We start from the raw sequence: 25,823 nt of genomic DNA, 5'->3' as shown, positions 1-25,823 counted from the left end.
CTGTCTCTCCTTCCCCTTTCACCCTGGCAGTTGCACTACTCAGTCTTCATGGCAGGATGGCTCATAGAGACAAAGCAGCAGATTTACCCTATGGAAAGGTAATTAATATTCTGCTACATTTTACCTTTAGTTCTGGAGTGGAGTCCCTCATGCTCCGAGAGCCAAGCAGTGTGCCATGGAGGATCAGATTAGCTCAGCCAAGGCAAGGAGGAAGGGAAATGACATCTGGCAAATGCTCACTGTTAAAACTGACTTGATGGCAACATGGAGCGGTGCCATCAGCGATTTGCACTTCAGATCTGTGAATGTATAAATTGGCAAAGAATTTCAGTACTCTCAGATGTATTAACTCTGCCAGCAGCCTTGGTAATGATGAGTTAACTGTCAACCACGTTGATGGTTTTGCAATCCTCACACTGACTAGAGGTTGTCACTGTCTTTTCTTACACCATTTATTCTGAATGAAGTTTTGCCTCAGTGCCACAAATAAATGATTGTTGGGTTGAAAAAAAAGCCTACCCAAAAGTAGAGAAGCCCAAACTGAGCACAGGACTCAATGAAGGGTGGAGAAAAGGCCATCCTCAAGGAGGTGAGGAGAGCTTGGATGCTTGTCCTTGGACACAGGCCACATGATTTATTAAAATCTGTCTCTCATGTCACTAACTCACATGGGCTGAGCATATTTGTCGGTGAGAGTGCTATAAAGCCTTTTTGTGCTCTTGTGATTCAAGTATTTAATAAGAATGAAATGATGCTATAAATAGGAACACCATAGTTGGTAAGGACTGGGGATACAAAAGGAGATATGCAATCTCAGTTATGACAGGAGAGCAATGAAAAAGCAAAGAAAATATCAACTGAAACCAGCAACTTCTGCAGAAGTGCTTAATCAAACATGAACTTTGTATACAACCCATCGACAGCAGATTTGCCTCTCACAAAGTGAACAGCTTGCGAGCAGGAGCGTGCCTTTTTTGGTCACGTTTTGCGAAGGGCTGAAAATATGTGCTTAGTAGGTGTTGTGGCTTTTTGAAGTATTGCGAGCCTTTCTGTGCATTAAAAGCATTTTTGCCAGTGTTTATATCTTGCTCCTATCTCCCATCATGCGGAAACCTTCCTCCTTCCAGTCCTGTTTTCTCCTGAATACATTGTAACAATATCAATCAGGACTGTTTTTTGCCGCATGGCGTCTATATCCAAGAATAAAGCATAATAAACACAAGCTGGGAAAATGGATCAGTTCATTAAATCCAGCCAGGTGGTGTTGTGCTCTGATACAGACTGATAACGGATTCAAAAGTGAGCCTGTCTGGAGTGGTTTTGTTCAGACTTGTGTGAAAGATAAAGTAGAAAAGTAAGAGGAATCCCTTCAATTCGCACTTGTGACAGGCAGCTTCCAGTTTATCACCGAAGAAGATGAACTATGTCTGTTTTGAGATACTAAAAACAGGTAATCAAGTGAATTCTTCTTTTCACAATATTGAATTTCTGGCTACAATTCATTTTAGGTAGGAGGTGGCAAAGACTAATAGATGGCCAGCATTTCTTTTTAAGTGGAAGTCCTAAAGAAATTGTCTATATCAGGGCTTTAAGCATATGCTCAGTTAGAAGCTTTTATTAGTTTCATAAGAATAATTGTAAGCTCACTGGTCTGTATTTGTGCAAGTTTCTAATGAAGTCCCTTGGGTCTAAGTTACTATCTTTTAGCTGCATTTGCACAAATATCAGCCAACCCTCCTAGGCCTATTTTTGCACATTCAGGTGATAGTTATAGGCTAAACCAAACTTGTACGTGCCATACATGGCTACAAATGTTAGGACATGGTGCTGACACCACATTCTTATACTGGTGGTAAAGAACAATTAAACATGCAAAGTAATACAGCCCACCTTGCTCTAAAAGAACATCTAAACTCTCATGCAAAAAACCCAGCTATTTTTGGCACCCAAATCAGGTTATCTTGTTTTTCAGCCTAAGCTTTTTGGGGTTGTTTTTTAAAAGAAAAAAAGCCCTATGAACAAAACAGCTTGTGTTTTCTTCTGGTTTTCTAATATTTACTTGTTTATAAAAATCCAAATAAGCATGCACAACACCTCTTCATTGCAGATAAATGTGTAAATAAATGCAGCAGTGTGTTTTTCTGCTGAGAAGGGGTTAGACATACCAGGTTGCTTTTCCCCTTGAGAAAGAACAAGCAATTTAGAATCTCTGCACATTGTTTTTACACATTGACCCTTATCCTGGAGCAGATGGGGCCAAAAACAGCATGCAGAGGGATGACTGCATGCATATGTGTTCGGCTGAAGGATTTTCACTGCACATTTCAAGGTTAGAGAACTTGGATTAACTGCTAAACAAAAGGATTGAAATGGAATAAGATACTCATAATTATTTAATTATTTTTCAATGCTAATCTTCTAGCCACTCATTACATGAAGGCAATGAATGATAATTGCTGCTAAAGAACTGTTGTGTAGAATGTTTTTCCTCATCAAGAAAAACCAAACAAACTTACTAAAAGTTCAGATGTTATTTGTGTGTGTGTGGCGTGGCGGGGGGGGGGGGGGGGAGGGGGGAATGTCTTTCCTGAGTCTGCTTTCTACAGACCCTATATGTGTGTACTTAAAATCAAAAAGCAAAATCATTACCATTATATTTTTATAATGGAAAGAAAAAAAAAGACAAACTAATCACAAAAAGGTGTAAGACTGAGCACACAGAAAATGAACTTCAATTGATATATTCAAGCTCTAATTTATAAGAGAGTAGAAGTACTCTTTCAATCCAGATTCACAATTTATGGTTTTAGAAACCGTAATGTTTCAAAAATGATCACTACTATTCTTAAAGAAGGATGGTATACTTAAAAAAATGCTGTTATTTATACATTCTTTACCAAGTGAAAATCCAGAAGGCAATATGAAGGGCCACTGTTACATGATTAAGCAACTTCCACTCCCTTCTCTGTGTGAGAGAGAACAGGCAATCCCTGACAGATGCCTGAAAATCTACCAAGTAAATGTACTGAATCATGGTGGATCGTCAAGTGCCTTTCCTAGACATGGTTCAAAACAGAAGAATAAATTGTTCCAAAGCTATAAGGGTGTTAGAAATTCAAAGCCAACATCTTTCAATAATAATATGCCACCTAGAAATCATTAACAGGAATACTGTGTTTAGGTTTTTTAGTAAATTCCTTAATAATGATGATGGTCACAAAAACAATCTAATTTGTAAGTGACAAAGCAACAACTGCTTCAAGGCCCCTACTAGAAGGTGAAGTATGCATTTTTCACACCAAATGTCTAAAAAGAAAACATCTTTTTGGTTATTGCCACTTGAAGAACATCTGGAAGCAGTCCAGGCTCCAGCATCTTTATAGTTTCAAGATCGCTGAGCATCTCTATTGAGCTACTTGAATGAAAGTTAAGCAATAAAGCTACACTTTCACTTTAAATTAAGGTTCTGTTTTGTCATTGACAACAACTTAAAAAATTCTAGAAATTAATTTTGAAATTTTGTCTTCAAAACTAAATATGAAACTTTTTGGACAAGTGAAAGTTCTTCAAACCTCAGAGCACTTCCACTTGCAGAGAAAGCTAATTCCTTCACAAAAAAAAAAGAGCAGTTCCTGTAAGATTTTCACTATTCATATGAGAAAATCCACAGGGGTAAGCTAATTCAGAAAGGAAGCTGATTAGCTATTATGAAAAATGAAATAAATCAGCCATGCAATCTGGACAGCTTGAAAGTACTTCTTGAAATTGATCTGGCTTTTGTGCTGGCTTTGGTTTGCTGGCTTCTTTTCCTGAAAGTGACTTTTATTGCTTTTAGTAATGGCTGTGATTTTAAGTATGTGACTTCAGGCCAGTCAGTTTCTAGACTGAGTTTTCAGTGTTTACAATCAGCTGGTAAGAGATTTCACAAACCACCACAAAGTGATTCTGAAAACGTAAGTTTCCCTCTCATGCTGCATGGAGCACAGCTAGGTCCCATCCAGTGAAGATAAAGGAAGGTAACAAGACTACAGGTAGCAGCCCACTGTGGGCTTTATGGGGTCAGAGGGTTTAGTCTCTGTCAGGACAGTCATTAAGTTGGCTGTCACAAAAATAATCTGTCATTCATAAATAATGACAGATCATCTCAGAGGTGGAGGGTGATTTTCCCGATCAGTTTACGAACGGGTCTTTCAAAAGCCTCCTGGGGGTACCCGATTGCACGACTGAGACTGTGCGGCTACAGGTTATATAAAATTAGACAGTGGGCTTCATCTCACACATTCCTTGTTGATATGTGCACGGGAACCTCCAAGTACAGGCAAAACCCCTATCAAACACGAGAGACCTATGGAACTTTCTCTGTGGAAGTGCCGGTTTGCTCACTAAAACCAGAGGTTTTGCTCGATGCGGGCTGAGGCAGGCGATGCCGTGCGGCCAGGGTCCAGACGTCCGGCAGGGCTGAAGGGAAAAGCAGGGCCTGACCGCACCCACCGCACCCCGGTCCGCAGCCCCGACTCCGTTGCTCGCCGCTCGGCCGCGCTGGGTGCGACGGGCGCGGCGCCGCCGGCGCTGCCTGAGGGAGCCGCTCGCTGTCACTTTCCCTCTTCCCCACGCGCCGCCCCCTGCCCTCCCCCGCGCCCGCCGCCGGCGCTGCCCCGTCCCCCAGCGCCGAGCGCTCCCCGCCGGCAGCAGGCAGGGCAGGGCAGAGCGGAGAGGAGCGGAGCGGGCAGGGCAGAGCCAGGCTGGGCAGGGCCGGGCTGGGCAGGGCCGCCCGCCCGCTCCTCGGCATGGCCGGGCGCTGAGCGGCGCCCGCCGACCCGGCTCGGCTCGGCTCAGCACGGCTCGGCTCTGTCCCGCCGAGGGGCTCGGCGCCCAGCCACCCGCTCTCCTCGCCAATGGTCCAGAGCGACATGTCCAAATCGCCTCCCAGCCCGGCGCAGGAGGTGCAGATGGAGCTGCTGGACAACCCCCTGCCCGCGGCGGCGGCAGCGCAGGTACCGCGGGGCTCGGCCGGGGCGGCGGCAGCGGGGCGGGGGCGCGGAGCAGGGCGGCGGGGCTGCCGGAGCTCCCCGTCCTTCAACTTCGGTCACCGCCGTCGGAAAAGTTTGACGGCTCCCCTAAGACGCCCGAAACCCCTGTCTTCGCCCCCACCCTCAAATGCTGTTTAATTACATACATGGGATGCTCTGTGCCGTAGAAGCATCGTAAGTCAAAAGAACCTTGCGGTTGTTTGGAGGATGAATATGTAAGAATACGTTGCTGTTAAGCTGCTCTTCTGTACATGTATTACTCGCAGGCTACGGCTATTCTTCCCTGCTCCAGTAACCTGTTGTTTCTGTACCTGATGCTTACCACACACAGCTGAAACCTCCTTCGTCTTTTCCACGGGCTGGTGACAGTCTGTAGGTGAGGGAAGGCGACTCACGCCAGTAGTTCATGAGGAATTTTGGGGAGGCTGAAGGTGTTGAGCATGCTGCAGATTTAAGCTGCTCGATTTCCGTGCAGAAGGTGGTTGTATCGTCATCTCAGAAATTTTAACAACTCAGTTCATGTGCACAGTGTTCAGGTGGATGTGTGATGAGAAGGAGGCAGGGTAAGGCACACTTAGTAAAGACTTCATAATTTGAAAGGTTGTTTCTGTTTAATATATGAATGTTGCATAATCTTCGAGTTTGCAATAGTTGGCTACAAAGACTTCAGAGTGCTGTTTTTAAACCCAGTAAAAGGGTGGTAAAATCTGATTGTGTGCATTTCAGATTACAGACGTGCGTGGTCTTGTTAGGACAGAGGTTTTTTTCCCTTTGGGGTGCAGTTTTTACTGCTGCTGCCAAAGCTATCTCTGATGCCTTGTTTGAGAAGGTGGACCAGCTTCATCCCAGAAGTGCTGGATTGACAGAGGAGAATGCTGTCAGTCTGTCAACAGTCTTGGTGATTGATCTTACCCAGGCCTGGTGACAGCAGAACAAAATCCAGGCACTGAAGCAGAGACTAGGTGAAACTAAAGAAGTGTCTCTTTGGATGTGAATTTGTCTGTAGCCTCCAAGCACAGAACAGACATTTCAGTAGGGCCATATGCTTTGCCAGCTTCTCTAGAAGCAGTGGCAAGGGAGCTAATTTCTGACCTACAAATCTCCCCCTTTTTATATCTTTTCAGCCCTAAGCATAGAATCAGCAACTGTCAAATCATATGGTGCCTCTCTGCTGTGGACAAATGTCAAATACTGATCATAAAATCGATTTCTCACCCCTTCTTTTTACTAGGCTTAAAGAACCTCTGTTTAGAGAGGAAGAATAGTTTGCTAACACCCACATTATTTATGTTTCAGGTAATGCATTTATGTTCTGTTTTATAAAACAGGTTTCTGAACATTCACAGACAAAAAGATTCACTTTTTAAGACAGTAATAATGCAGCTCTTTGGCTCAGGGATGATTTTAAGTTTTTGGAATCAAAGTCATCAGTCAGAACAGGAATCATCTTCTCAATATGTACTTGTTTTAGTCATACATAAACCTTTGGTATAGAGGAAATAAGATTATGGAAACAAAAGAGCCCTTTGTCTGTATAATAATACAAGTTAATTACTTAGCAAGCACTGCATTTAGAGACAATTATTTTGATTTGGATCTTTGTTCCATGAACATTTAAAAAAAATCTATATTGTAAAATCTTGCTGCTTTAGAACACACTCCCAGAGAAGGGAGGCTTAATGAGGACATGTGAATCATCAGGTAGATTGCCTGCAGGTACTTCAGTTACGTGTACCACTATCTTTTTCACTAAGATACTTGAATATCAATCCTAGAAACATTTCCTGCCAAATAATCTGTCAGGAAAAAAAAAACAACAACCCAGCACGCGAGCTTATGGAGTGATGTCACTCCTAAAAGTGTTCACTCTGAAGTGCTTCTTCTGGGAATTATGCTTTAGTGAAGTATTATTGAAGAGCTTTTGTAGAGTTGTAACAAGTATCAACACTTCTCTTATACAAGAATTTTACTTTTGCTGAGATTTCTCTTAACCTATCCTAACATCCTGGTCAATATCTTGGATTGTGCCTGTCCATCCATTTTGGCCAAACTTGTCACCACGTGGCAGAGGAGTGAATGTAGTTAGCACTCTAGAAGTAGTTCACTTAAAAGGTAGTTAAAGATGTGAAATATTGTCATACAGCATCTGTGTAAAATCTATTTCTTATTTTCATAATGCATTTTCCTAACAAGATCTGCAAACCAAATAAAATCTCTTTGGGTGCTGATCATGACAGTAATACTGTATTTTTTCCTGGGAACTTCTTTGCAATTGTGACAAGATATTGGTGTATTTTTCTGTATTGCCTAAAATTCTGTGGCTTTTAGGTCCACATTACTGTAGAAACATAGTCCTAGTTATATATAGTTCAGTGTGATCTTGGTCTTAGATTGCGTTGCAATATAGTTTCAGATGTCCAGTTTTTTCCAGGCAAATCTGCATGCTAACAGTTACACTGTGGACTTATTCACAATGTCCAGGTATATGTCAGTGCAAAGTGGTAGTTTTAGGTGTGGTCCTTTTGTAATAAAATCAGCATTTGGTTTTATGAAATCGTAAAAGAAGCAAACTGTTCAAATGTATCAGTGTTTGGTGATCAGTTTTTTGTTTTTTGTTTTTTTTTAATCAACTGCAGTCTTCTTTTTAGTTCTTTATTTCAAGAACCCCTTTATTTTAGGAATCCAAATTAGTAGAATATTCAGTTTAATAATTTTAATTAACCCAGATACTAGTCTGATTTTTTTATAATACAACATAGCATATTAATGTCTTTCATGGTAACTCTCAGTCTCTTTTCTTTTTTCCCCTCCCTCCCTCCCATGTAATTTTCTTATGATCCTACTTCAAAGTCCCTCAGTCCTCAAAAATCATTAGATTCAATTTCTATTGCTGTTTTCTCATCATAAAGCTTCCTGTGCTGTGCATTAGGGAACGTCATAGCAAATCAGATGAGTAAATTACACAAAGATTTTTCAAAGAAAACATAATGAAAACTTCTATCAAGCAACTACAGACTACCTTGTGGAGGGAGAAGGTATCTTACACTGGATGAATTCTTTCCTATTCCTCATTATTTTCCTCCTGTTCTTTTTCTTGCCTGCTTATGCATCATCTGTCAGTGCACGTCCTAACAACCTGACACATTTTAAGTGAAAGCAATTCTCTTCTTGATTGTTTTCTTCAGCTCTTTCACCTGCATTTAGATTTCCTCTGTTACATGGTACTGTTAAGTGCTTCTGCCTTCCAAGTCTAAAGGTTTCATCATCCCTGGAGTGCTTGGCTTGTTTTCCAGCTTGCATTGCCAAGGGTAAACTGAATGCATGAGGCTAGGGGACAGGCTTGTTCAGTTTTCCTTCTGCATCAACTACGATTGATGTTAAGGTGAGTTTTAGAGTCATGTGCATGTGGTGATTCCAGAAAATCAGCTTAGTTGCAGGCCCTTACTCTGGCTGTTGTCCTTCCTGAGTTTCCAGCTACCTTCTCAGTTGTATAGCACCATCCCTTCACTGCCTGTCTTGTGGTAATGAGGAATGGAAAGAACATCCAGAGATTTATTCTCAGCAGATTAATCACACTGCTCTCTGCTGCTTTCAGCTGAGCTGATTTATCACAATTCATACTGTGTTTACCTGTTCTTCAAACAAACATTTTGCAACCATGTATTTCCCAGTACTGACTTGGAAGAATACTTTGTAAGCCATAAACGAACAAAATTGATATCCCTTTGCTTACTTAATAATAACAATACCCATTCATTATAGAGGTATGGAAGGTTTTACTCTCCTCTGGCAGCATCCCTAGAAGCCAGATCCAATGTGGCAGCAATTCAGTGGAGCATATACAAATGAAGAAGAGATAAAATCCAGTTCCATTCATTGGACTTCCTCATGGCCCTCAGCAAGGGGTAGTGCTTTCTCTTCAGATGTGGTAATCTCCTTTCAGTGTTGTATTCCTTACTGACAAAAATAAATTTTAATACACCGTCACTGAAGAAAGCCTTTCAGGTTTCAGTTATTACTTTCCTGATGATTCTCCTCTGCTCTTTGGGTGTTTTTTCCATTACCCTGTACTCAAGCAGTGAAAGGTGATTTTGCATACTCACCTCTTCCAAAGATATTTTCCACTCGGGTATTATACATTATCAGCATAAATGGGATATAGTAGTTGTTCTTTGCATTATCCTAGAGTGTAAAATCCCTCTGAAACAGTTCAGCGCTTTCAGTCCTAACTTATTTGTGTATCTGGTAACCATCTTCTAGAGGCAATCTCTGGTTTTGTCTTGTTTTGTATGTACAGATGAAAAGTTCCTGTGCTATTCCAAGGCTGGAGTCTCAGTTACTTTTCTTCTGCTTCTTTTACTCAGTTCTTTCCTGTGCCAGGATAGAAGACTTTATAAATCAAGGAACCTGCCTCCAAGGGCTTGCCTTGGTCTCTGTCCTCAGGGTAGCAGACCCTTAGCAGAGGGAAGCTGCCTCATAGTTGGCTGTTGGTCCTGCAGGCATCCTTCTGTCACAGTCGGATTTCTTTGTTTGCTTGTGTCAGTGAAGTACAGAAATCTGTGGAGAGCAGGTGGGGAGGTACAGGCATGTGGCCTACAACTATAGTTGCCAGTTTTCAAAGGCTGCAGGAGGCACAGTGGGGTTTGGGCATGAGCTTCAGCACCTTCTGCTGTTGTGTGCTCCTGTTTTGCTGAGTTGGGAGCTGACATCTTCATCACTGGCATTACAAATAGATGTGCAGCAGGTTTGCGCCAAGGTGGGTTTCCAAGCCACTGGGGAGGAGGAGAGCCAGCCAAGTTCCCAGATTCTTGTCTGGCAGGTGGAAACTGCCAGATGACCTGGTCTGAGGCCAGGGTGAGAGCACTGGGAGATGGCTTACAAGTATAGGAACTGGTGAGAATAGGGCTGTTTCTAGATGCAGTGTTGGCAAGGCTTTATCACAGGCCAGCAGAAAAGAGCATCTAAGATTTAACCATTACAGATTGCTTGGCAGAAATTAGTTTTCTTTCCTTTTAATGGGGAAAAAGAAGCATCCGTCAAATACTTATTTATGTATTATATTTGCAAGTTTTGAGAAGTAAATTATTTGTGGAGGCTTAAGGATTTTGTTTGGATGGATTTTTGTTTTGGTGTCGGTGTAGGATTTTATAAATGATTGTGAAATGGACTTTGCAGACTCATCCCTGTAGCTTGCGTGAACTTGATGACTGTATATGGAGATCCTCAATTTGATAGGGTTCCTGATAGGAAGTCCTGTTATTTCTGAGTTTTGTCCCAATAGCAAATGTTACTTGTTTGGAAAAATCCAGGTTTTGAGACCTAAGCTGGGGATTCTTTTCTGCTATGGTAACATGAGTCTGTGCTCCTCAGGCAACTTCTTTGCTGAGGGTATGTCACAGACCTGACTTGGTGTCAGTGACTCTACTGCCTAAATCATCTGTGCCCTTCCTTCATGAGACCAGTTTTTAAGGGTTTACCTCTGCCACCTGCCATCAGTCTCAATGACTGGTGCTATTTTACCTGTGACAGATAGGTAAAGTTCAGACTCATCCTTTTTATAGTCCTCACCACTGCTTTGCTATAAAATACCATTAGAGTAGTTACTGGTGAAGGGCATTTTAAGCCTCTCACTGAACATCACTTCCCTGGTTGTAGATAGTTGGGAGTTTTAAATGTTTTATATTTCCTCTTCCAGATGATAGTATTTTGCCTACAGGGATAAACTATGCCTTCTGCTTGTCATGTGTGTTACAGGATTAAATGTTACAGATGCATGTTTTTTATGTGTTGAGACAGAACCTCATTAAAATTAAAGGATTTCACTGAGCAGCATTGATCTCGTCTGTTTACAATAACAAGTAATTGTATATAAAACTGTTAATTATCAGAAAACTGCTATGTATGCCTTTAATGCTTCATATGATTCCCACATTTCATTTGATTACATGGGTTGAATAAAGGTTGTACAATATACTTTCTAATCAGAGTTGGAAAGCAGAGTCTTTCTTTGCTTTGTTAAAACTTGGTTGATGAAATGTTTTTTACAAAACTACCTTAGTTTGTTTTTGGTTTTGGTTTGTGGTTTTTTTTGGTAAGGTTTCATGTTGTTTTCCAGGTATTTTATGAAGCTTTAGAACATAAATGTGTGTATTTTATTTTTCGTCTCTGGCAACTCAGCCAATTTTAAAAGAATTTCACACATCTGACTAATAAACGAAGCTACACTTTTGGTCTTGTAAACACATGTATATGTAACTTTATGTTTGTGTAAGATGTTCTGCTAAAATTCATGAGAACATTACTGTCAGCAAACTTTTTATATAAACAGGCTTGTTCACAGGGCTGGAGTCAGTTGTATTCAGATCAGCTGGGGAAAATTATGGTGTGCCAACCCTGCCCTGCTGGGTTTTGAGGTTGCCACCACTGGGCACTGGAGACATCACTGGGGTGCTGAGGCATTTGCTCTCTGGTAGTTGTTCTGTTAGGTACAGCTACCATATAGGTTAAGAACACTGCCCCGTGTTGCTGCTTTTACTGGCCAATGTCCTCATGTTGTGATTCAGCCCTTTATTTTTAGCTACCTAATTGCAGCCAACTGCTGCACAGAACACAGATAAGGGAATGAATTTTAGCATGAAAATCACAGTAACATATTGGGGAAAAATGTTCTTTTTTTTTTTTTCTGAGAATTGAAAGTACCTGATAGATCATTACTTTTTTCTTTTTTTTTTGGTCAAAGGCCTCCTTCTTGCATTAAGATCTTATGGAAAAAATACACAGGCATTTCTGACTGTGGGAATAAGCTTGAAAGGTGTGGAAGACAAAGGTAGTCCCCGATTAGCATCGTTTAAAATAATGAGAAGAGTCATCGTATCCCAGTTTTCCCACATACCAAAGTTGTCCCCCTTTTCTCTGACTGAAAATTGGTCTGTGCGAAGAGGCAGGTGTGAAACTGACTCTGCCTACAGTCTGTAGCCACGGCCTGCCATCATGTCAACAGGTTTTTTTGTGTTTAAAGTTAGTATGTAGCTTATGCTTCTAAATAGTTTTCACTTACAGAACACTAGAACAAGCACTATGATACTTAAAATAAATATTGTAGAAACTGGAGACAAATACAAAAAATGTGACTGTGAAAGAGCATATGTGTACATTTTTTTAATTATCTCCTTGGGAATTACACAATATTGTACTGTACACCATTTATGAAATTGCCTAGTTAGTGTGATCCTCATGTAGATGCATTATATGCTTTATAAATGTTAGAAATTCTTCATTTTTTTGTAAGTATATTTCTATATTCTTCCACAAAAATTGTAGGAAAGGAGTTCAGAATGTTTGTGGGTAGCCACAGTCTGTTAACTCAATAGGAACCATTCATAACAGGTAAATTTTGATCTAAAGATGTTGTTTTATTTGTAGAATACTGCTGTGTATTTACTGTACTTTTTGTGTATTTTAAGTACTTTAATACTATATTAGGTGGAAGAGTATATTAATTATGTTAGGTGGAAAAAGATGGTTCTGATAAAACTGTCTATTATAACTGGAAAATATTTTTAACAATTTTCTTGTAACAGTGGTTCTAATCTACTAATTTTTGCTGATCTAGGAAGACCATTCTATTACCAAAAAATTCTTCTATTATAAAAGGTTCCTTTTAGAAATGCAACCATGTAAAACTATTCCTGACTGAAATTTAATTTTGTACTTTAAGACCTGCTGGGTTACTGTCCTAGACTCATCAGAAAGTCCTATTTTCACCCCTATAATGTGCAGCATGCTGTTTTTGTTATAGTTCTACCCTGACCAGCACATGTAGAATCAATTGGGGTGCCCTTCAGAAATTTCTTACATGGCTGTTTTGTGGTTTAGAAGAAATCATATGAGCTTGGAAAAATGTCTTTTCCATAAATCTACTTTTTGGGGGATACAACATTGCTTTGTTGTAGGTCATTGTTAGGTTAGTGGCAAAACAGATACTACCTTTACTGAGGGTGAGTGTCCAGCTGACAGAACTGTTGTTTCTTGAGTCATCCTTTCTAAAAGATTGGTATATTAGATTTCAACCAGTGCTCCAAACTCGCCCAGAATCAACACAGATACAGTTTGAGATTGTTCTCTTGCATCTTGTGGAGGCATGTTACCTGGATTTGTCAAATGGTCTGAAGTTAGTAGTGGCTCTCTGTTGTCGTCCTCAGATACTCTTAGATTGCAAAATATTCATCATACTTACCATATGTGTTACTGATAAGAACAGCACTCAGATTTTGAAGAAACAATATTGAAAATCTGCCAGTATGAGATTTTAAGTGTTTCAGCCTGCACTGGAGCCCACTCTCCCCTACTATGAGAACCACTAAACTCAGGCCCAATGCTCTGAAGTTGCCCAGCCCAGAGGTGGTGTTGTGGCACGGTTTACAGTCTACACAGTTTGAACTCATTTACACAGAAATAAGTGGTTGCAAATAACATAGTTTTGAACCATTTCTTTTTTTTTTCCTTGCAACTTATTGTAAAGATACTTATTGATGATCCACATTCAATGCACAGAGCAAATAGCTTTTTGTGGACACATGCCTGCATTTGCTTTGTTTCTAAACCATGATTTTATGTGTTTCTAAACCATAGTTTCAAAGTTTTGTTTCAGCCAACTGCCAGCTTTCTCTTAATGTCTCTTTAAATTCCTAGTAGATAAAAATGATGCCTTTGCTTTTTAGTTGCGTATTATCCCTTACCCAGTTATAAATATAGTCCTTTTTTATTGTTATACTGCTTTTACTTTCTTGAACTTACTGTAAAAAATTATTATTGTGAAATCTCCCTCAGTTGTAAGATTGTGTCTCAATCAACAAGTTGCTTTTCACTTCTTGTCATTTAATGTTCCCTCAGCTGACTTTGCTCGTAGCTGTGCTGTACTGGAGACTGCTCCAGTGCCTCCTGTCCCACCTTGTTTATTTAAACTAGCTGCACAACAAACTGTACTTTTTAATCACTGTGACTTGGATGAATAATTCTACATCTCTGCGAGTCTATAATTGCTTTTAGAAACCCAAATGTGAAAAAACCCCAACAACAGCAAAACATTTAGGGCTCAATTGACCGAGCTTGGTGAGCACTTGCACACACATCCCATCAGTTACTTACTGAATATGTGCTTATTGATTGGCACAAAGCTGATAATCTGAATCCCTGCTAGCCTAGGAGACACAGGAAACTTTCTTTGCAACACAAACTAATGCTATAATGCTGTTTCTCTAATCTGTGTTTTCTTCTTTTTTTTTTTTTTTTAAACAGTCTTATGGTAAAGGGGCAAGAAGGAAAAACAGATTTAAAGGATCAGATGGGAGTACATCTTCTGACACTACCTCCAACAGTTTCGTACGCCAGGTATGAGTTTTTCAGCTTGTGAAAGACTGGATGGCTTGCTGGTGTAAATGTTCAAAATGTAATTTTAATTTTTTTTTGGTAAGTTGTCTAATCAGAGTGATGCTGTAGTCTGAAAAATAGCAGAAGTCTCTTCTGGCACAATGAAAAATATTTGGTTGCTATTGTTTTGATCTTGGCATAAAAATACTTTTTCTTTTCTCATTCATTTCCATGTATAGTAGTTATCCTTATTTTTGTTACTCTAATGCCATCAGGTGATTAAAGCTGGAGGAGGAGACAAAGTCTGATGGAAGTGCCTAAAGTGGCACCACGTGGAAGAAAAAATCAAAACCCTAACAAGCCTCAGGGTTTTCCTGCTTAAAATAGTGCTGCATGAGGCAGTGTTAACCTAGACACTTTCCTCCCACATCCCAGTGTTATTTTAAGGCAGGGTTGGAGGGAAAATCCCTGGCAGCATTTGTCCCCATTGCACCGATGCTGGAAAGAGCCTGTAGAAGATGGGGTGGTGTTGTAGGCTCCCGTGCCCTGGTGTCTGTGTGACTCCTTCAAAGGGAGAGATCCTAGTGGAACATCATGGGGATCCCAGACCAGTGTGGGTGCTTGGAGGACAGCTCCATCTGGCCAGGAGAGGCTATCTGGAAGTGTATCCAGAGTCCAGCGTGGCTGTGGCTGCAGGACAGTGCTGCTGAGACTGTGCTTTTGAGGGTGTGTGTCAATGGGCGTGTGGCTGACAAGTTGGAGAGCAGAAATGGTACCCAAAGCACCCACAGTGACCAAGCCTGTGCAGAGTCTGAAACAGAGTTCTTCATGCCCAGCTGATTTAAGCCACGGTATTGTCAGTGCAGACTTTGCCATCTTTTTCAGAGAGGTTCTGGAATTTGGGAGCTTTCATAGCAGAGGGATTTTTTTTACCATGAGCAGGCATCACACCTCCTTCTCTACTGGCTTGTTTTGCATGTTCCTTCATCCCCAAACATTTAATGACTTCACGGATGTTGCATTGATTGTATCAGTACACATCTTCTGTTTACAAAATTGTTCGACTTTGTCCTGCTATAATTGTATTGGTAGGTTTTGTGATAGGCTGTGGATTTGATAAAGTCAGGCTCTTATTACATTTCTGTGTCAGTTGGACATAGACATGAAATATTAATTGATCATCGGCATGGCAGTAAACAATATCAAGGTGGAAACCCTGGATCAAGTAAATTACTTGTTTGGGATATTTTGTCCTGTCTTAAAATACTGTGAAAAAATCCAGTCCCAGTAGTGGTTGAGAGTAGCAAAAGGATCTCCCATTCCAAGGAATCTTTGTAAGGAATTCTGTGTTGCTGTTTTCCTTAGCTCCTTGTGGATATTCAATTCAGCCTGGAACATTTTTAGCAGAGTATGAGTGTTTATTTTACACCAGCTGCACATGCTTCTTTGCCTTTCTTGTTTACCTAAAAGAAATCTGAAGTTAGTTTCAAGTATATCCTCTTGCTCCTCTTGTCATGGTGGGGAGCAGGGAAAGGAGGATCCACAAGGAGGTGGATCATCAAAAAAGTAGTGATGTTGAAGTGGGCTTGTGTAGTCATTGGAGATCTGGTTGTCTCTACAGACTGTGAGCCATGATTTACCAAATCTCCAAAACTAGCATAGAAAGCAGGGTTGGTGAGCTGTAGTCTGTCTATATCTTTCTGAGGGTTCTAAAGGGAGTGTGACTTCAAGTGTAGATTTTACAGAAGAAATAAAGCAAAATCCCTGAAATAAATCAAAATTTAGTAGTTATTTGAGTGATGTAATACAAATGATTGAAAGGTGAATAGGCTTCTGTGAAAATTAGAGATTTCATAGATAGCTGAAGCAAAACTCAGTTTTGAAATGCTATTGTCACTGAAGATAATGAAGGGATGTTAATGGATAAATGAATTAATGAATTACACTAAAACATTATGTGAAATTATCCAGAGTAAATTACAAAAAAATCCCCACAAAACATTCCTAGCAAGTAATGTACAGGCAGAGCTGTTCAAGATGTAGCAGATAAAAGAGAGAAATGCCTCTTCACAGTTGCTGCTGAGAGGTTTGTGTCAGAACTTGGATTGTGCCTTCAACAGGCTTTCCTGCTCTGATTCTTCTCCTGGGACAGTTTGGTTTCTCTTGCACTAAGGAAGAATTGCCACCAACATGACCAGGGTGCCCAGTGCTCCAGGTATTAAACAGAATGAGGGCAGTTTTCCGCTGGCTCAGCTGCTGTGCCCTCCCCAGAAACCCTCTTGGTCTACATATTGTTTGTCTCTGGCTATCTGGCAGGATATTTTACATGGTATAAATGAGAATAATTGATTTGCAATAACCATTTATTTGTAGGGGAAAAAGTAAATCCATTAACTTTTGTGTTTCTCCAAGATGGATGAAAATTGCAGAAAAGCAGGGCAGACATATGAATTTAAACCCTATAGACTCAATGATGTTCATTTCTTGTTATTTTATTTTAGTGCTATCTTAAAACCAGGAAGACAGTTCTTCCTTAAAAAGGGATTTGTGGAGTTATTTGACAGTGGTTTTGATCTAGACATGGAATATACACAACCTGTTTGTTTCAGCAATGCTTATGATGCCTATAGCTGCCTTTTGTTTCTCCAACCTCCTTTCCCTCTCTGGGTTCCTGTTTCCTTTCCCATTTAGTTCTTAACTTGTCCTGCAACTTTTATGTGCATCTCTACAAGTACTCCCCTCTGCACTGAAGAAGGAATCCTGGGATTGTCCTGAGCATTTGTCACTAAGATCTGTCTGCATTCCTCATAAGGAAGAAAGAATGTTTGGAAGGAAGGTGTCATACTTAGCTGGCCTGTCCTTAAGCTGTGGGAGCTGTGAGAGGTGTGCAGGTTCTTGTCATAAGCATCGATGGAAAGTGGGTATTTCCTAACAGAGCAATATATTGTGGCTGGACAAAAAAAGACAAATATATTTAGTCCTAAGGAAATGTTATGCACGTTGAAGGCAATTGAGGTTTTTGGCAAGAGCAAGGAGATAGGATTCAGTCTTTTGAATCCACAGAGCTGCTGGGCATTTAAGTTAAAGCTGCTGCAGGAGGGAGGGACTTCATGTCTGTTGCTAACACAGATAATGCATTATTGTTTGTGTTTTAGTATTTCCTTAAGGACATACTCCAGTATATACCTGGCAGCTTTCCTGCTATGCATACCACATGCTACGGTAATAAAAATAATGCCAACTTTGTTCTCTCTCCTTCAAATGAAACCAAGTAACATTCAAATTGCTTGAAAACTCCTGCTGTTATATAAGAAGAATGAAATGTGCTCTGCACAGCCCTGTGTGCTATGATCTTTTCCATTTAAATCTGTTTTGTGGAGTGCTGAAGTAGAGCAGAGCAATCTATCCAGTATTGTTTCTAATGTGTATAAAAGAAGGCTTAAACTGGAGCAAGAGCATCTGTATACAATATAAAAATTAAAACCCCATTCTCTTCAATCCACTTAAAGCTCCTTTGTGCTGTGGATTTTATGTATTGATATAGATTTTTATTTTAATTTTTACTTGTGACACTATGAAAGCTACGAGATTTTAGGGTAATGTTTTGGATCATGTTCTATTTGTTTGTTACAAAAAAAAATGTTTGTTTAGCTTTGTCTCCAGCATATTATTGATGATATTTGAGCTTAAGAAAATAACAACAATTTGTCTTTTTATTTGGTAGCAGCTACTGCTTGTCTTTTCAATAGCAGGAGAGGGAAATTTTTTCCTCTCTGTTTTCTTGTGAAGTTGTATTGGCAATTAAGCTGTGTGTTTGAAAAGCAGAAGCATCATTGCACACCAGTCAGCTCCTAACTGAATATAATCAGTTGTCTTTAGGGAGCTAAAGGACATTGTGTTATATAGTTTTCATCATCTTTTTTGAGCTTTGGAATGATAAGCAGCTTGTTCTTAGGGTTAGTTATGAAAGAATGAATTGGATCTGATCTCTAGTTGTTGCCATTTTGACTGATGCTTGGTAATGATTTTGTTCCCGAGGGTTTCTTCAAAATACGGATCAGACAAAATAGTTTGCACATGACACTATGGCACTTCCCAGGAACATTATTTTGAGCAAATTGCATGTTCTGATAGCATTACAGATTTTGTGGTTGTGCTTCTGGACCCATCTTTGTCAAGGTTTTATTTTAAATCATAATGATTAATCACAGAGGCAGAATAAGTTGTTGGGATTTTTATGTATTGCAAAGGCAGATTAGATTGTGAGATAGGCTGTTGTCTATGGACCAGCTTACAGAAATATTTAAGGTTTTACAAATCTGTTTTTTTTCCCTTTAAATATTGGCTTGATGCCTGTTATATTGTGTTCACTCAAAAACACAGCTATAAATAATTATGTAGGGAATTCATTATTCTTCTACTTTCCTCTAAGGACGTTTGCCTAGCTGTGTAATTACCTATTGAATTTTATGAATGGTAGAACTAAGATTTGCTCTAAAAACAAATTTGAAAATACTGACTTAATTTTGCTCATAAACATGCCTCTTAATCTTGATTTCAGCAGAGAACTGGGCAATGTCAGAAGTGTATTCCTCTTCTTTTAATTGTGTTTTTTCTTCCAGATGTAGAGCTTAGCTTTGATTTTTAATTTTTTTTTCCTTTTTGTGAGGGGAAGAGCTTATGTATTCAGCTCATAGATGCAGCCTGCCAGTGAAGTTATGCATTTACATGCTGAGCCACAAAGAGCTGTGTAGAGTGGGCACAGATATTAGCTTTGGTCTTCACGCCTGGTACTAAACAATCTTAGGCTGAAAACCTGCCTCTTTTCCCTGCTAGGACTATTCCTGCTTCTTGAAGACATATGTGAACAAGATTGTGTCTAGCCAGAAAATCTAAATAAATAATTAAAAATAGGGCTCATTTGCCAATTAATATATTCTTACATCCTTTGTGTGTCTTAAGTTATGAGACTTATTTTGCTTGTAGAGGAAAAAGAAGCTTTTCAGACTTGCCATTAGCCTTTGCCCATAACAAAATGAGGTACGTGAGGCACTTTTAGAGGTATTGTGCAAATACTGATTGTAAGACATAAAAATATATACCTACTGCTCAGCTTAATTTTCTCATCTCCTATTTCTGATGCAAATGTCTGGGGTTGTTTTGTTAGGTTCAGATTTTTTCTGGTCTCCTTCTGCAGATTTCACTGAAAGCCACAGCAGTGATGCTTGTGGCCTGTGCTTGCTACTGTGGTTGCACTGAAGCCTTACACCAGTGATACATTCTAGAACGTCTGCTTATTTGAAACACATTAAAACTGTTATTTCATGGGGAATTGATAGAATTGTGGTGCTCTGTTTTTCACCATAAACTGTTAAGTTATTGAAAGAAATGCATTGCACTTGGATAAAGCCACCTTACAGTGAAGCTGGCATGTGGAGTATGATGTCTGTACTGCTCTGTTCTTCTGGTGTTAGTGGAAGGAACCAAACTTTCCTCTGAAGGCCAATGTGTGACTTTAAATCATGGGCAGGCAGTGTAGTTTAGGGTGACCTGCTGTTTGTACTGAGCAGTGTGAATCAGTTTTTAGTCAGATTGAGTGAGACTGCCTTTATTGTGATCCTATTCTAGGAGTAGTACTAGTATGGGAAAGCAACTGTTTTTTTATGTATTTCTTCTTGTATGAAGTATACCAAGTTCACAGCAGGGGTAAAGAACTTAGAGCAGTGCAGGGATTCATAAGAATATGTCAGTTCAGCTGTTGATGTAGAGTTTCATTTATGGCTCATAAACGAATAAATGAATTGTTCTCAGTTCCTCAGTCATGTGGTAAAAAGCAGTTAGATGGGGAGTGGGAGGAGGACAGCTTTTAAAAGAGGCCTGGATTGGGAGCATGGGGCTGGAGGAAGGGGGAGGGGGGAAAGGGACTTACCCTTGGCAGTTGTGGAGCTGCAGACATGGGGGAAAAAAAAATCACATTAGGCTCATTGAGCTATAGATTTCCTTGGCTGTAGTAAGAGCTTGAAAAGTCTCCTTTTTTGGCCTGGAGAGAATAGAACAGATGCCCCTATAAAGTATGGGATTTTGGCAGGCATGACTGGAGGGGAGATGGCTGAGAAAAACCCAGCAGAAAGGAAGTTCATTTGTGGACTTCAGTTCTTTCATGGGCCCTTTTTTGCCTCAAATGGTTTCTAAGAATAGAAATCAAAATGTTGCCATGTGTTTAAAAAAACTCCACACACCCTCTAACCAAAACAAACAGGCAAAACATCTTAATGCTCTTCTTACTTGCATTTACACTTCTTGCAGCAGGGTAAGAGAAAATTACTGTGGAGGGGGGACAAAACTACATGTAATCCTTTATTAAAAACGGAAGGGTAGGAGCTCTCTTTGTAGCCTTGAATGGGTGTACATGTTTGATGTTACTCTGCATGCTGCTGAAGTCAACCCATCCTTTTCCAAGCAGCAGTGGAAATTTTGAAGATGGGCCTCATTTCTGATGTCTGCTGAGATGATTGCCAGCGTTGCTTTGGAGTTTGCTGAGTTGATGGGTGGGTGTTGAGAGGTGTCTCAGAGGTTATATGAGGCCTGCTGGGAGAGAACAAGGGAGATGCAAGCCCTGAATGTGGGTGGGTGGCATCCCTGGGGGTGGCAGCTGTTGAACCTCCTCCTTTGACATTCCCATTGCTGCTGTCTTGACTGCTGGCTGTGTGCTTCTCTGGGTCTGTGAGGGAGAGGACGAATGGGGCTTTCCAGTTGCTCAGTGTCTGCCACAGCCTGCACTCAATCAAGTTTGGCAGCATCAGATGCATCATTTTGTAGCAGGACATTCAAAAGGTGTGGCAGGACTTGTGCATCGCTGAGCCAGAGGGTTTCAGCTAGTGACAGAGCTGCCTCCATGCAGAGGAGGAGGGGCAGGAGACAAGGGCTTAACTGTTGGGGCAGGCAGAGATGTGAGGGGGTTTTAAGCATTTAGTCAAACTGATGAAGGTAAAGAGTGATCTTTGCAACTTTGCTAAAGATACAATTGGAGACTCTTCCATCATAGTGGATGGCATATGGAATGAGCAGAAAGCCTAAACCCTGAGTTAGGCTTAAGCCTTTCTCTTTGTCCAAATATCTTTATAACTGGTGATTGCTCTCTGACAGTCTCCATCTTTCAGTGTTGTTCTAATCAAAGTGGACTTGCAAGAGCTGAACCTCTCAAAAGCCTTGCAGCTTATTGCCTGTATTTGCTGCTCTCTTGCATGGGGTATAGCAATAGCTCCAAGAAAAAACTACACAGATATAAACAGTTAAGATCAAAATTAGGAATAGGATTGAATGAGAATCAAGTGTTTTGTTTTATTTTGTCCCCTGATAATATTTCTCCCAGAAAATTCAGTGTGGTTTCTAGTTCTTGTGTGCAGCATTGTCTTAATAAATTTGTGGTGAGATGCAAGGTTTATTATATGCTATCATAGATGTCTTCTAGTTATAGTAAGAATAGACATACAAAGTATCTGCAATGGAACAAGGTTTCTGATGCATATATTTATAGCTAATGCAGACACTGTAAAAAAATGTTTTATGAAGATAAATGCAGTATTTTTACAACTTTTTCTTATGGGCCTATCTAGTTGGAAATTTTTTAACAAGGCCTTAAAATATGGGGGGTCTTTTTAGATGTAACATGTTTTAAGTCACTTGCAAAATTCAGTTTATAATTACATGTAAGTGCATCATAAACAATTTCTTAGTTCCTGAAGTATTTTTTGTAATTTTCAATATTGCATTGATTTTCAGGGTTTGCATTTATGCTGTGTGGTTTTGATTGGGAACAAACGCCTAACAAAAGGGAACAGTTTGATCCTCTGTAAAGCAAATGTCATCTTCTGCTCCAAAACACAAGCGATTCATAGGAAAATAACTGCTGGTTGGCCAATGTGCAGCAAGCTGCTTCAGCTTCTCTCCATCGTGAAGATGAACTGCTCCCAGTCGCTGACAGGACTCAGGGAGTAAAGAAAGATCCTTTGCAATTAACCAGGGGGTGTTACTGACTCTTTTGTCTTTCACGATACTCCACCAGTACATACCTGCTCCAACTCAGGAGTGCTTAGTTTTGTCCCTCACTAAATAGATACACTGCAAAATATATGTGCCATTTCTGTTCAGTTAGTCACAAAATTGCCAGTTTTATGGGCAGTTGCAGCAGAGAGCTGTCTTCTCTTGGGCTATGTGTTTAGACAGTACTTCCAGCACTGATTATATGTTCCTGTAGACTTGAATGTTGCTTTTTTTTGTGTGATCTCACTCAGATTTTGCTGGAATACTAGGTTAATTGAAAAGATTGGTGCTCCAATACTTTTAAACTTAATTGTAAGTCTTCTCAGGAATTTACAATAAAGTTTTTTTTTGTTATCAAATTGTAGAGTGACATCCACATGAGCACAATTAGTGAGTGTTGTTTCTACTGATGGTCACATAATATTTTAGTTCCTGAATATGACTGGCCTAAAAAGAGTAGGACCTGAAGCAGTCCTAAGTATATAAAAAACTTTCTTAAAATCTGATATTGTAGAATATATGAATTCTTTTTCTTCTGCCAAAGAAAGTCATTAATAATGCTCTTGAGATGTGCAGCATTCATTCTAAGCACCACATAAACCTGTAATCCCCTATGTGTTAAATGGCCTTCATCAGATGGTTTACTAAGAGGATAATCAGGTCTTGGATAGGAAAGAGAACTTTTTCCTGCAAACAGGTGGGGAGCTGAAAGAGGGGAGGGTGGATGAAGTGAAAAGGAGAAATATATTTATATATGCCTTTGATATGCTTCCTCCTATTGTCTCCACTGGTGTTTTCGAGTTTTCAGTTGTTTTGCAGATTGAACCTGGGGAGTCTGTTACAGGGTGAAAACTAGCCTTCTCTTTTATGCCATATCACCTTTAATTGCTGTGTCTTTTATTTTAGAAATACAGCTTTAAGCCATGGTTGATCAGATGGCTCTCAAAAGTGTCCTTATCAGATCCTGCTTTTGCAGAGACTGAGCTGAAGGCAGAAGTCATTGTTCCTGTAGAAACAGCAGTGAAGCATTGCTAGTTGGGTTTATTTTTCCTACAAATGGTGAAAAGTATACCATATGTTCAGTAATCTCCTCTTAATACTTTTCTAAAAACATGTTATTGCATGTGTAGTTCTCTGAAAAATCAATTATTCTTTGTCCAGCTTCTTTGACCTTATTTATTTTTGAAGAATTCTTTTGAAAACAGTAATGTGTCAAGGAAATGTTTGTTTATAATAAGCAAAGATTAAATACTGTTTCAACCTTGTCCTTGAAATAATTGCTGAGAAAATTGCCAGACTTAGTAATAGAGTTTAATCAGGACTTGGTTGGTTTTATACATCTCTTTCCAATGTTAGCTACAATTTATCCATCATCTCCCATTTAAACTGAAGTGGAAATAAGATGCTTTCCTAAACTGCTTGTATTGTTAAGTAAAATGCTGAAATAATATGTTAAAGTAAAACCTCCCATGCTTAGGAGAAATAGTGTTTGCTCAAACTCCATAAGCAGTTTGAACATATTGAAGATTAAAATGTGTAAAATCTTCAAGTTCCTGTTACTATCTGAGAAAAGTGAACAGTATTGAAAATGCTACTAAAACATGACAAAGAAATGAAAGCACATCAATAGATTTGACCAATTATGCTGCTAATATACTTTAAAATCTGAATGTAGAAAACTATTCAACACTTTACACAATAAATAAGTGTGATGATAAAGTATGGTGTTGAGATAAAGCCTTGGAATGAGATGACACAGCCAAGGGAAAGAGAGACAGCATCATTCTGAGGCCCAAGAAGCAGTGATTCATTGGAGATAGTCTGGGAGAATTGGCAGTGTGCCATGTGCTTTTTTAATGGAAACAACTTCTCTCTGGAAGGTTTAAGATTTTTTTTTTCTAGTCTTACTGATTAATTGCTTGTAAGCAAGAGCTGCTTAGAACAATGCTTGAATTTTTTGCACAGTGCTCAGCCTCTATATGATATTTATTTTAGAAAGATTCCTGGTTGTTTGAAGTACACAGGAGTATCACATTGTATCTTGCAAATATTTCCTACTCAGAGTTCAACTCACAGTTTACTTAATTTAGTCCCATTATATGCTTAAAAGTCAATGTGGTAAAATCCTGTTTAACACAGGATTTGGGATTTGATTTGCTGTTCCTTCAATCAGAAATCTGCTTTCTACTGTGGCAAAATCCATTACATCAGCCCAGAGCTCAATCCTTACACGGCACTCAGAAAATCCTTTGGTCTCCTGTGACATGTGATGTCACTCCCTCTTTGTTATCCTTCAGCCTCGTATTGTATTTTCTCGCAAAGCCGGGTCAGCTAAATCTGGGGTTTATTTCCAGCATGCATCAAATGTACATCATCTGGAGAATGTCCTATTAGTTCTTAATTTTTTTAATGGTAAATGGAGCCGAAAACCACTGGAAAATGTGTGTTTTTGATGCTACATGTCCTGTTTGTAGCTATGGTTGGTTGATTGTTGATGTGGCCACTTGTGGGTGGCTTACATTTAGCTAGGAGTTACTAATAGCCAGGGGAAATGAAGAGATGAAATAATAATGAAACCCACTGTTGCAGTGCTTGCTTCATTAAATTAAAGAGAGAAAGTTCATCCATGGGAACAAGCAGGGTTTGAGATAGTATGATTTTGGGAGATGTGTGCACCATTTGTCCTTTTATCAACACTGCAAAGCAAAAGCCCCAGCCCCAGTTCCAGAGGGAGTCTGTCCTCTCTGATGGTTCCCTTGGGGTTGCTCTGAAATGGATCTATTTGTACTGTGCTTCTGACTAAAGACTGCAGCATATTGTTCAGGAGGTGGCATTGATCTTTTCCATTTTTCTAATTTTTGTACTGTAAAGTACTAACCTGTTTAGACTTGCCAGTTCTGTTGGTTTTGCAGGCTGTTTGCAAATAAAGACAGACCTTGGCCAGATGAAATTATTATCTCTGCTGTTTCCAAGATATTTTTAATTTTCCCCCATTGGAAAATTTGTAGTCCATCAGCTTAAAATTCTGGATCAATTTATGCATCCAAAAAGAAGAGTCCTTGATTTAGACATTGAATGACCTCCTCATTGCCTGAATATTTGGTAGATGGACTTGGGGGAAATCCTATTCCTAGGCTGTAAAAAACTTAAACAGAAAGTTTCTAGTCAGACTTTCTTGGCAGCATACATGAGATTTTATTTTTCATGTTAGGAAAGTTGACTGTATTTGTAAGACTGGCATTATTCATGGTTTTTCAGAACACATTCTTGAAGTCAAGCAGCTGCAATTTACAGTTAATCTGGCAAACATTTACCTTTGCTTACTCTGAGTGTCACTCAAGGATTTTTCTCTGCTAGCTCTTTATAAGGCTTTTTGAAAGG

The 25,823-nt window shown here is 39.7% G+C and overlaps 1 protein-coding gene across 2 annotated transcripts in view; it reads left to right on the top strand.

Moving 5' to 3' along the window:
• Positions 1-4,895: 4,895 nt before the first annotated feature.
• Positions 4,896-25,823, top strand: part of CACNB2 (calcium voltage-gated channel auxiliary subunit beta 2) — a gene marked incomplete at both ends in the record, with an annotated part of 243,356 nt that continues 222,428 nt past the window's right edge. For both annotated transcript variants that reach the window (XM_082298428.1, XM_082298424.1), the window contains 2 exons: positions 4,896-4,994; positions 14,328-14,420. In XM_082298428.1, the coding sequence (XP_082154554.1) occupies positions 4,896-4,994; positions 14,328-14,420 (192 nt within the window). The remainder of the gene's footprint in view (positions 4,995-14,327; positions 14,421-25,823) is intronic.

The sequence above is a fragment of the Coloeus monedula genome (genome assembly GCF_965178545.1).
Source record: "Coloeus monedula genome assembly, chromosome: 1".
In the NCBI taxonomy this organism is placed as follows: Eukaryota; Metazoa; Chordata; class Aves; order Passeriformes; family Corvidae; genus Coloeus; species Coloeus monedula.
This window is presented reverse-complemented; position numbering and strand designations above follow the sequence as displayed.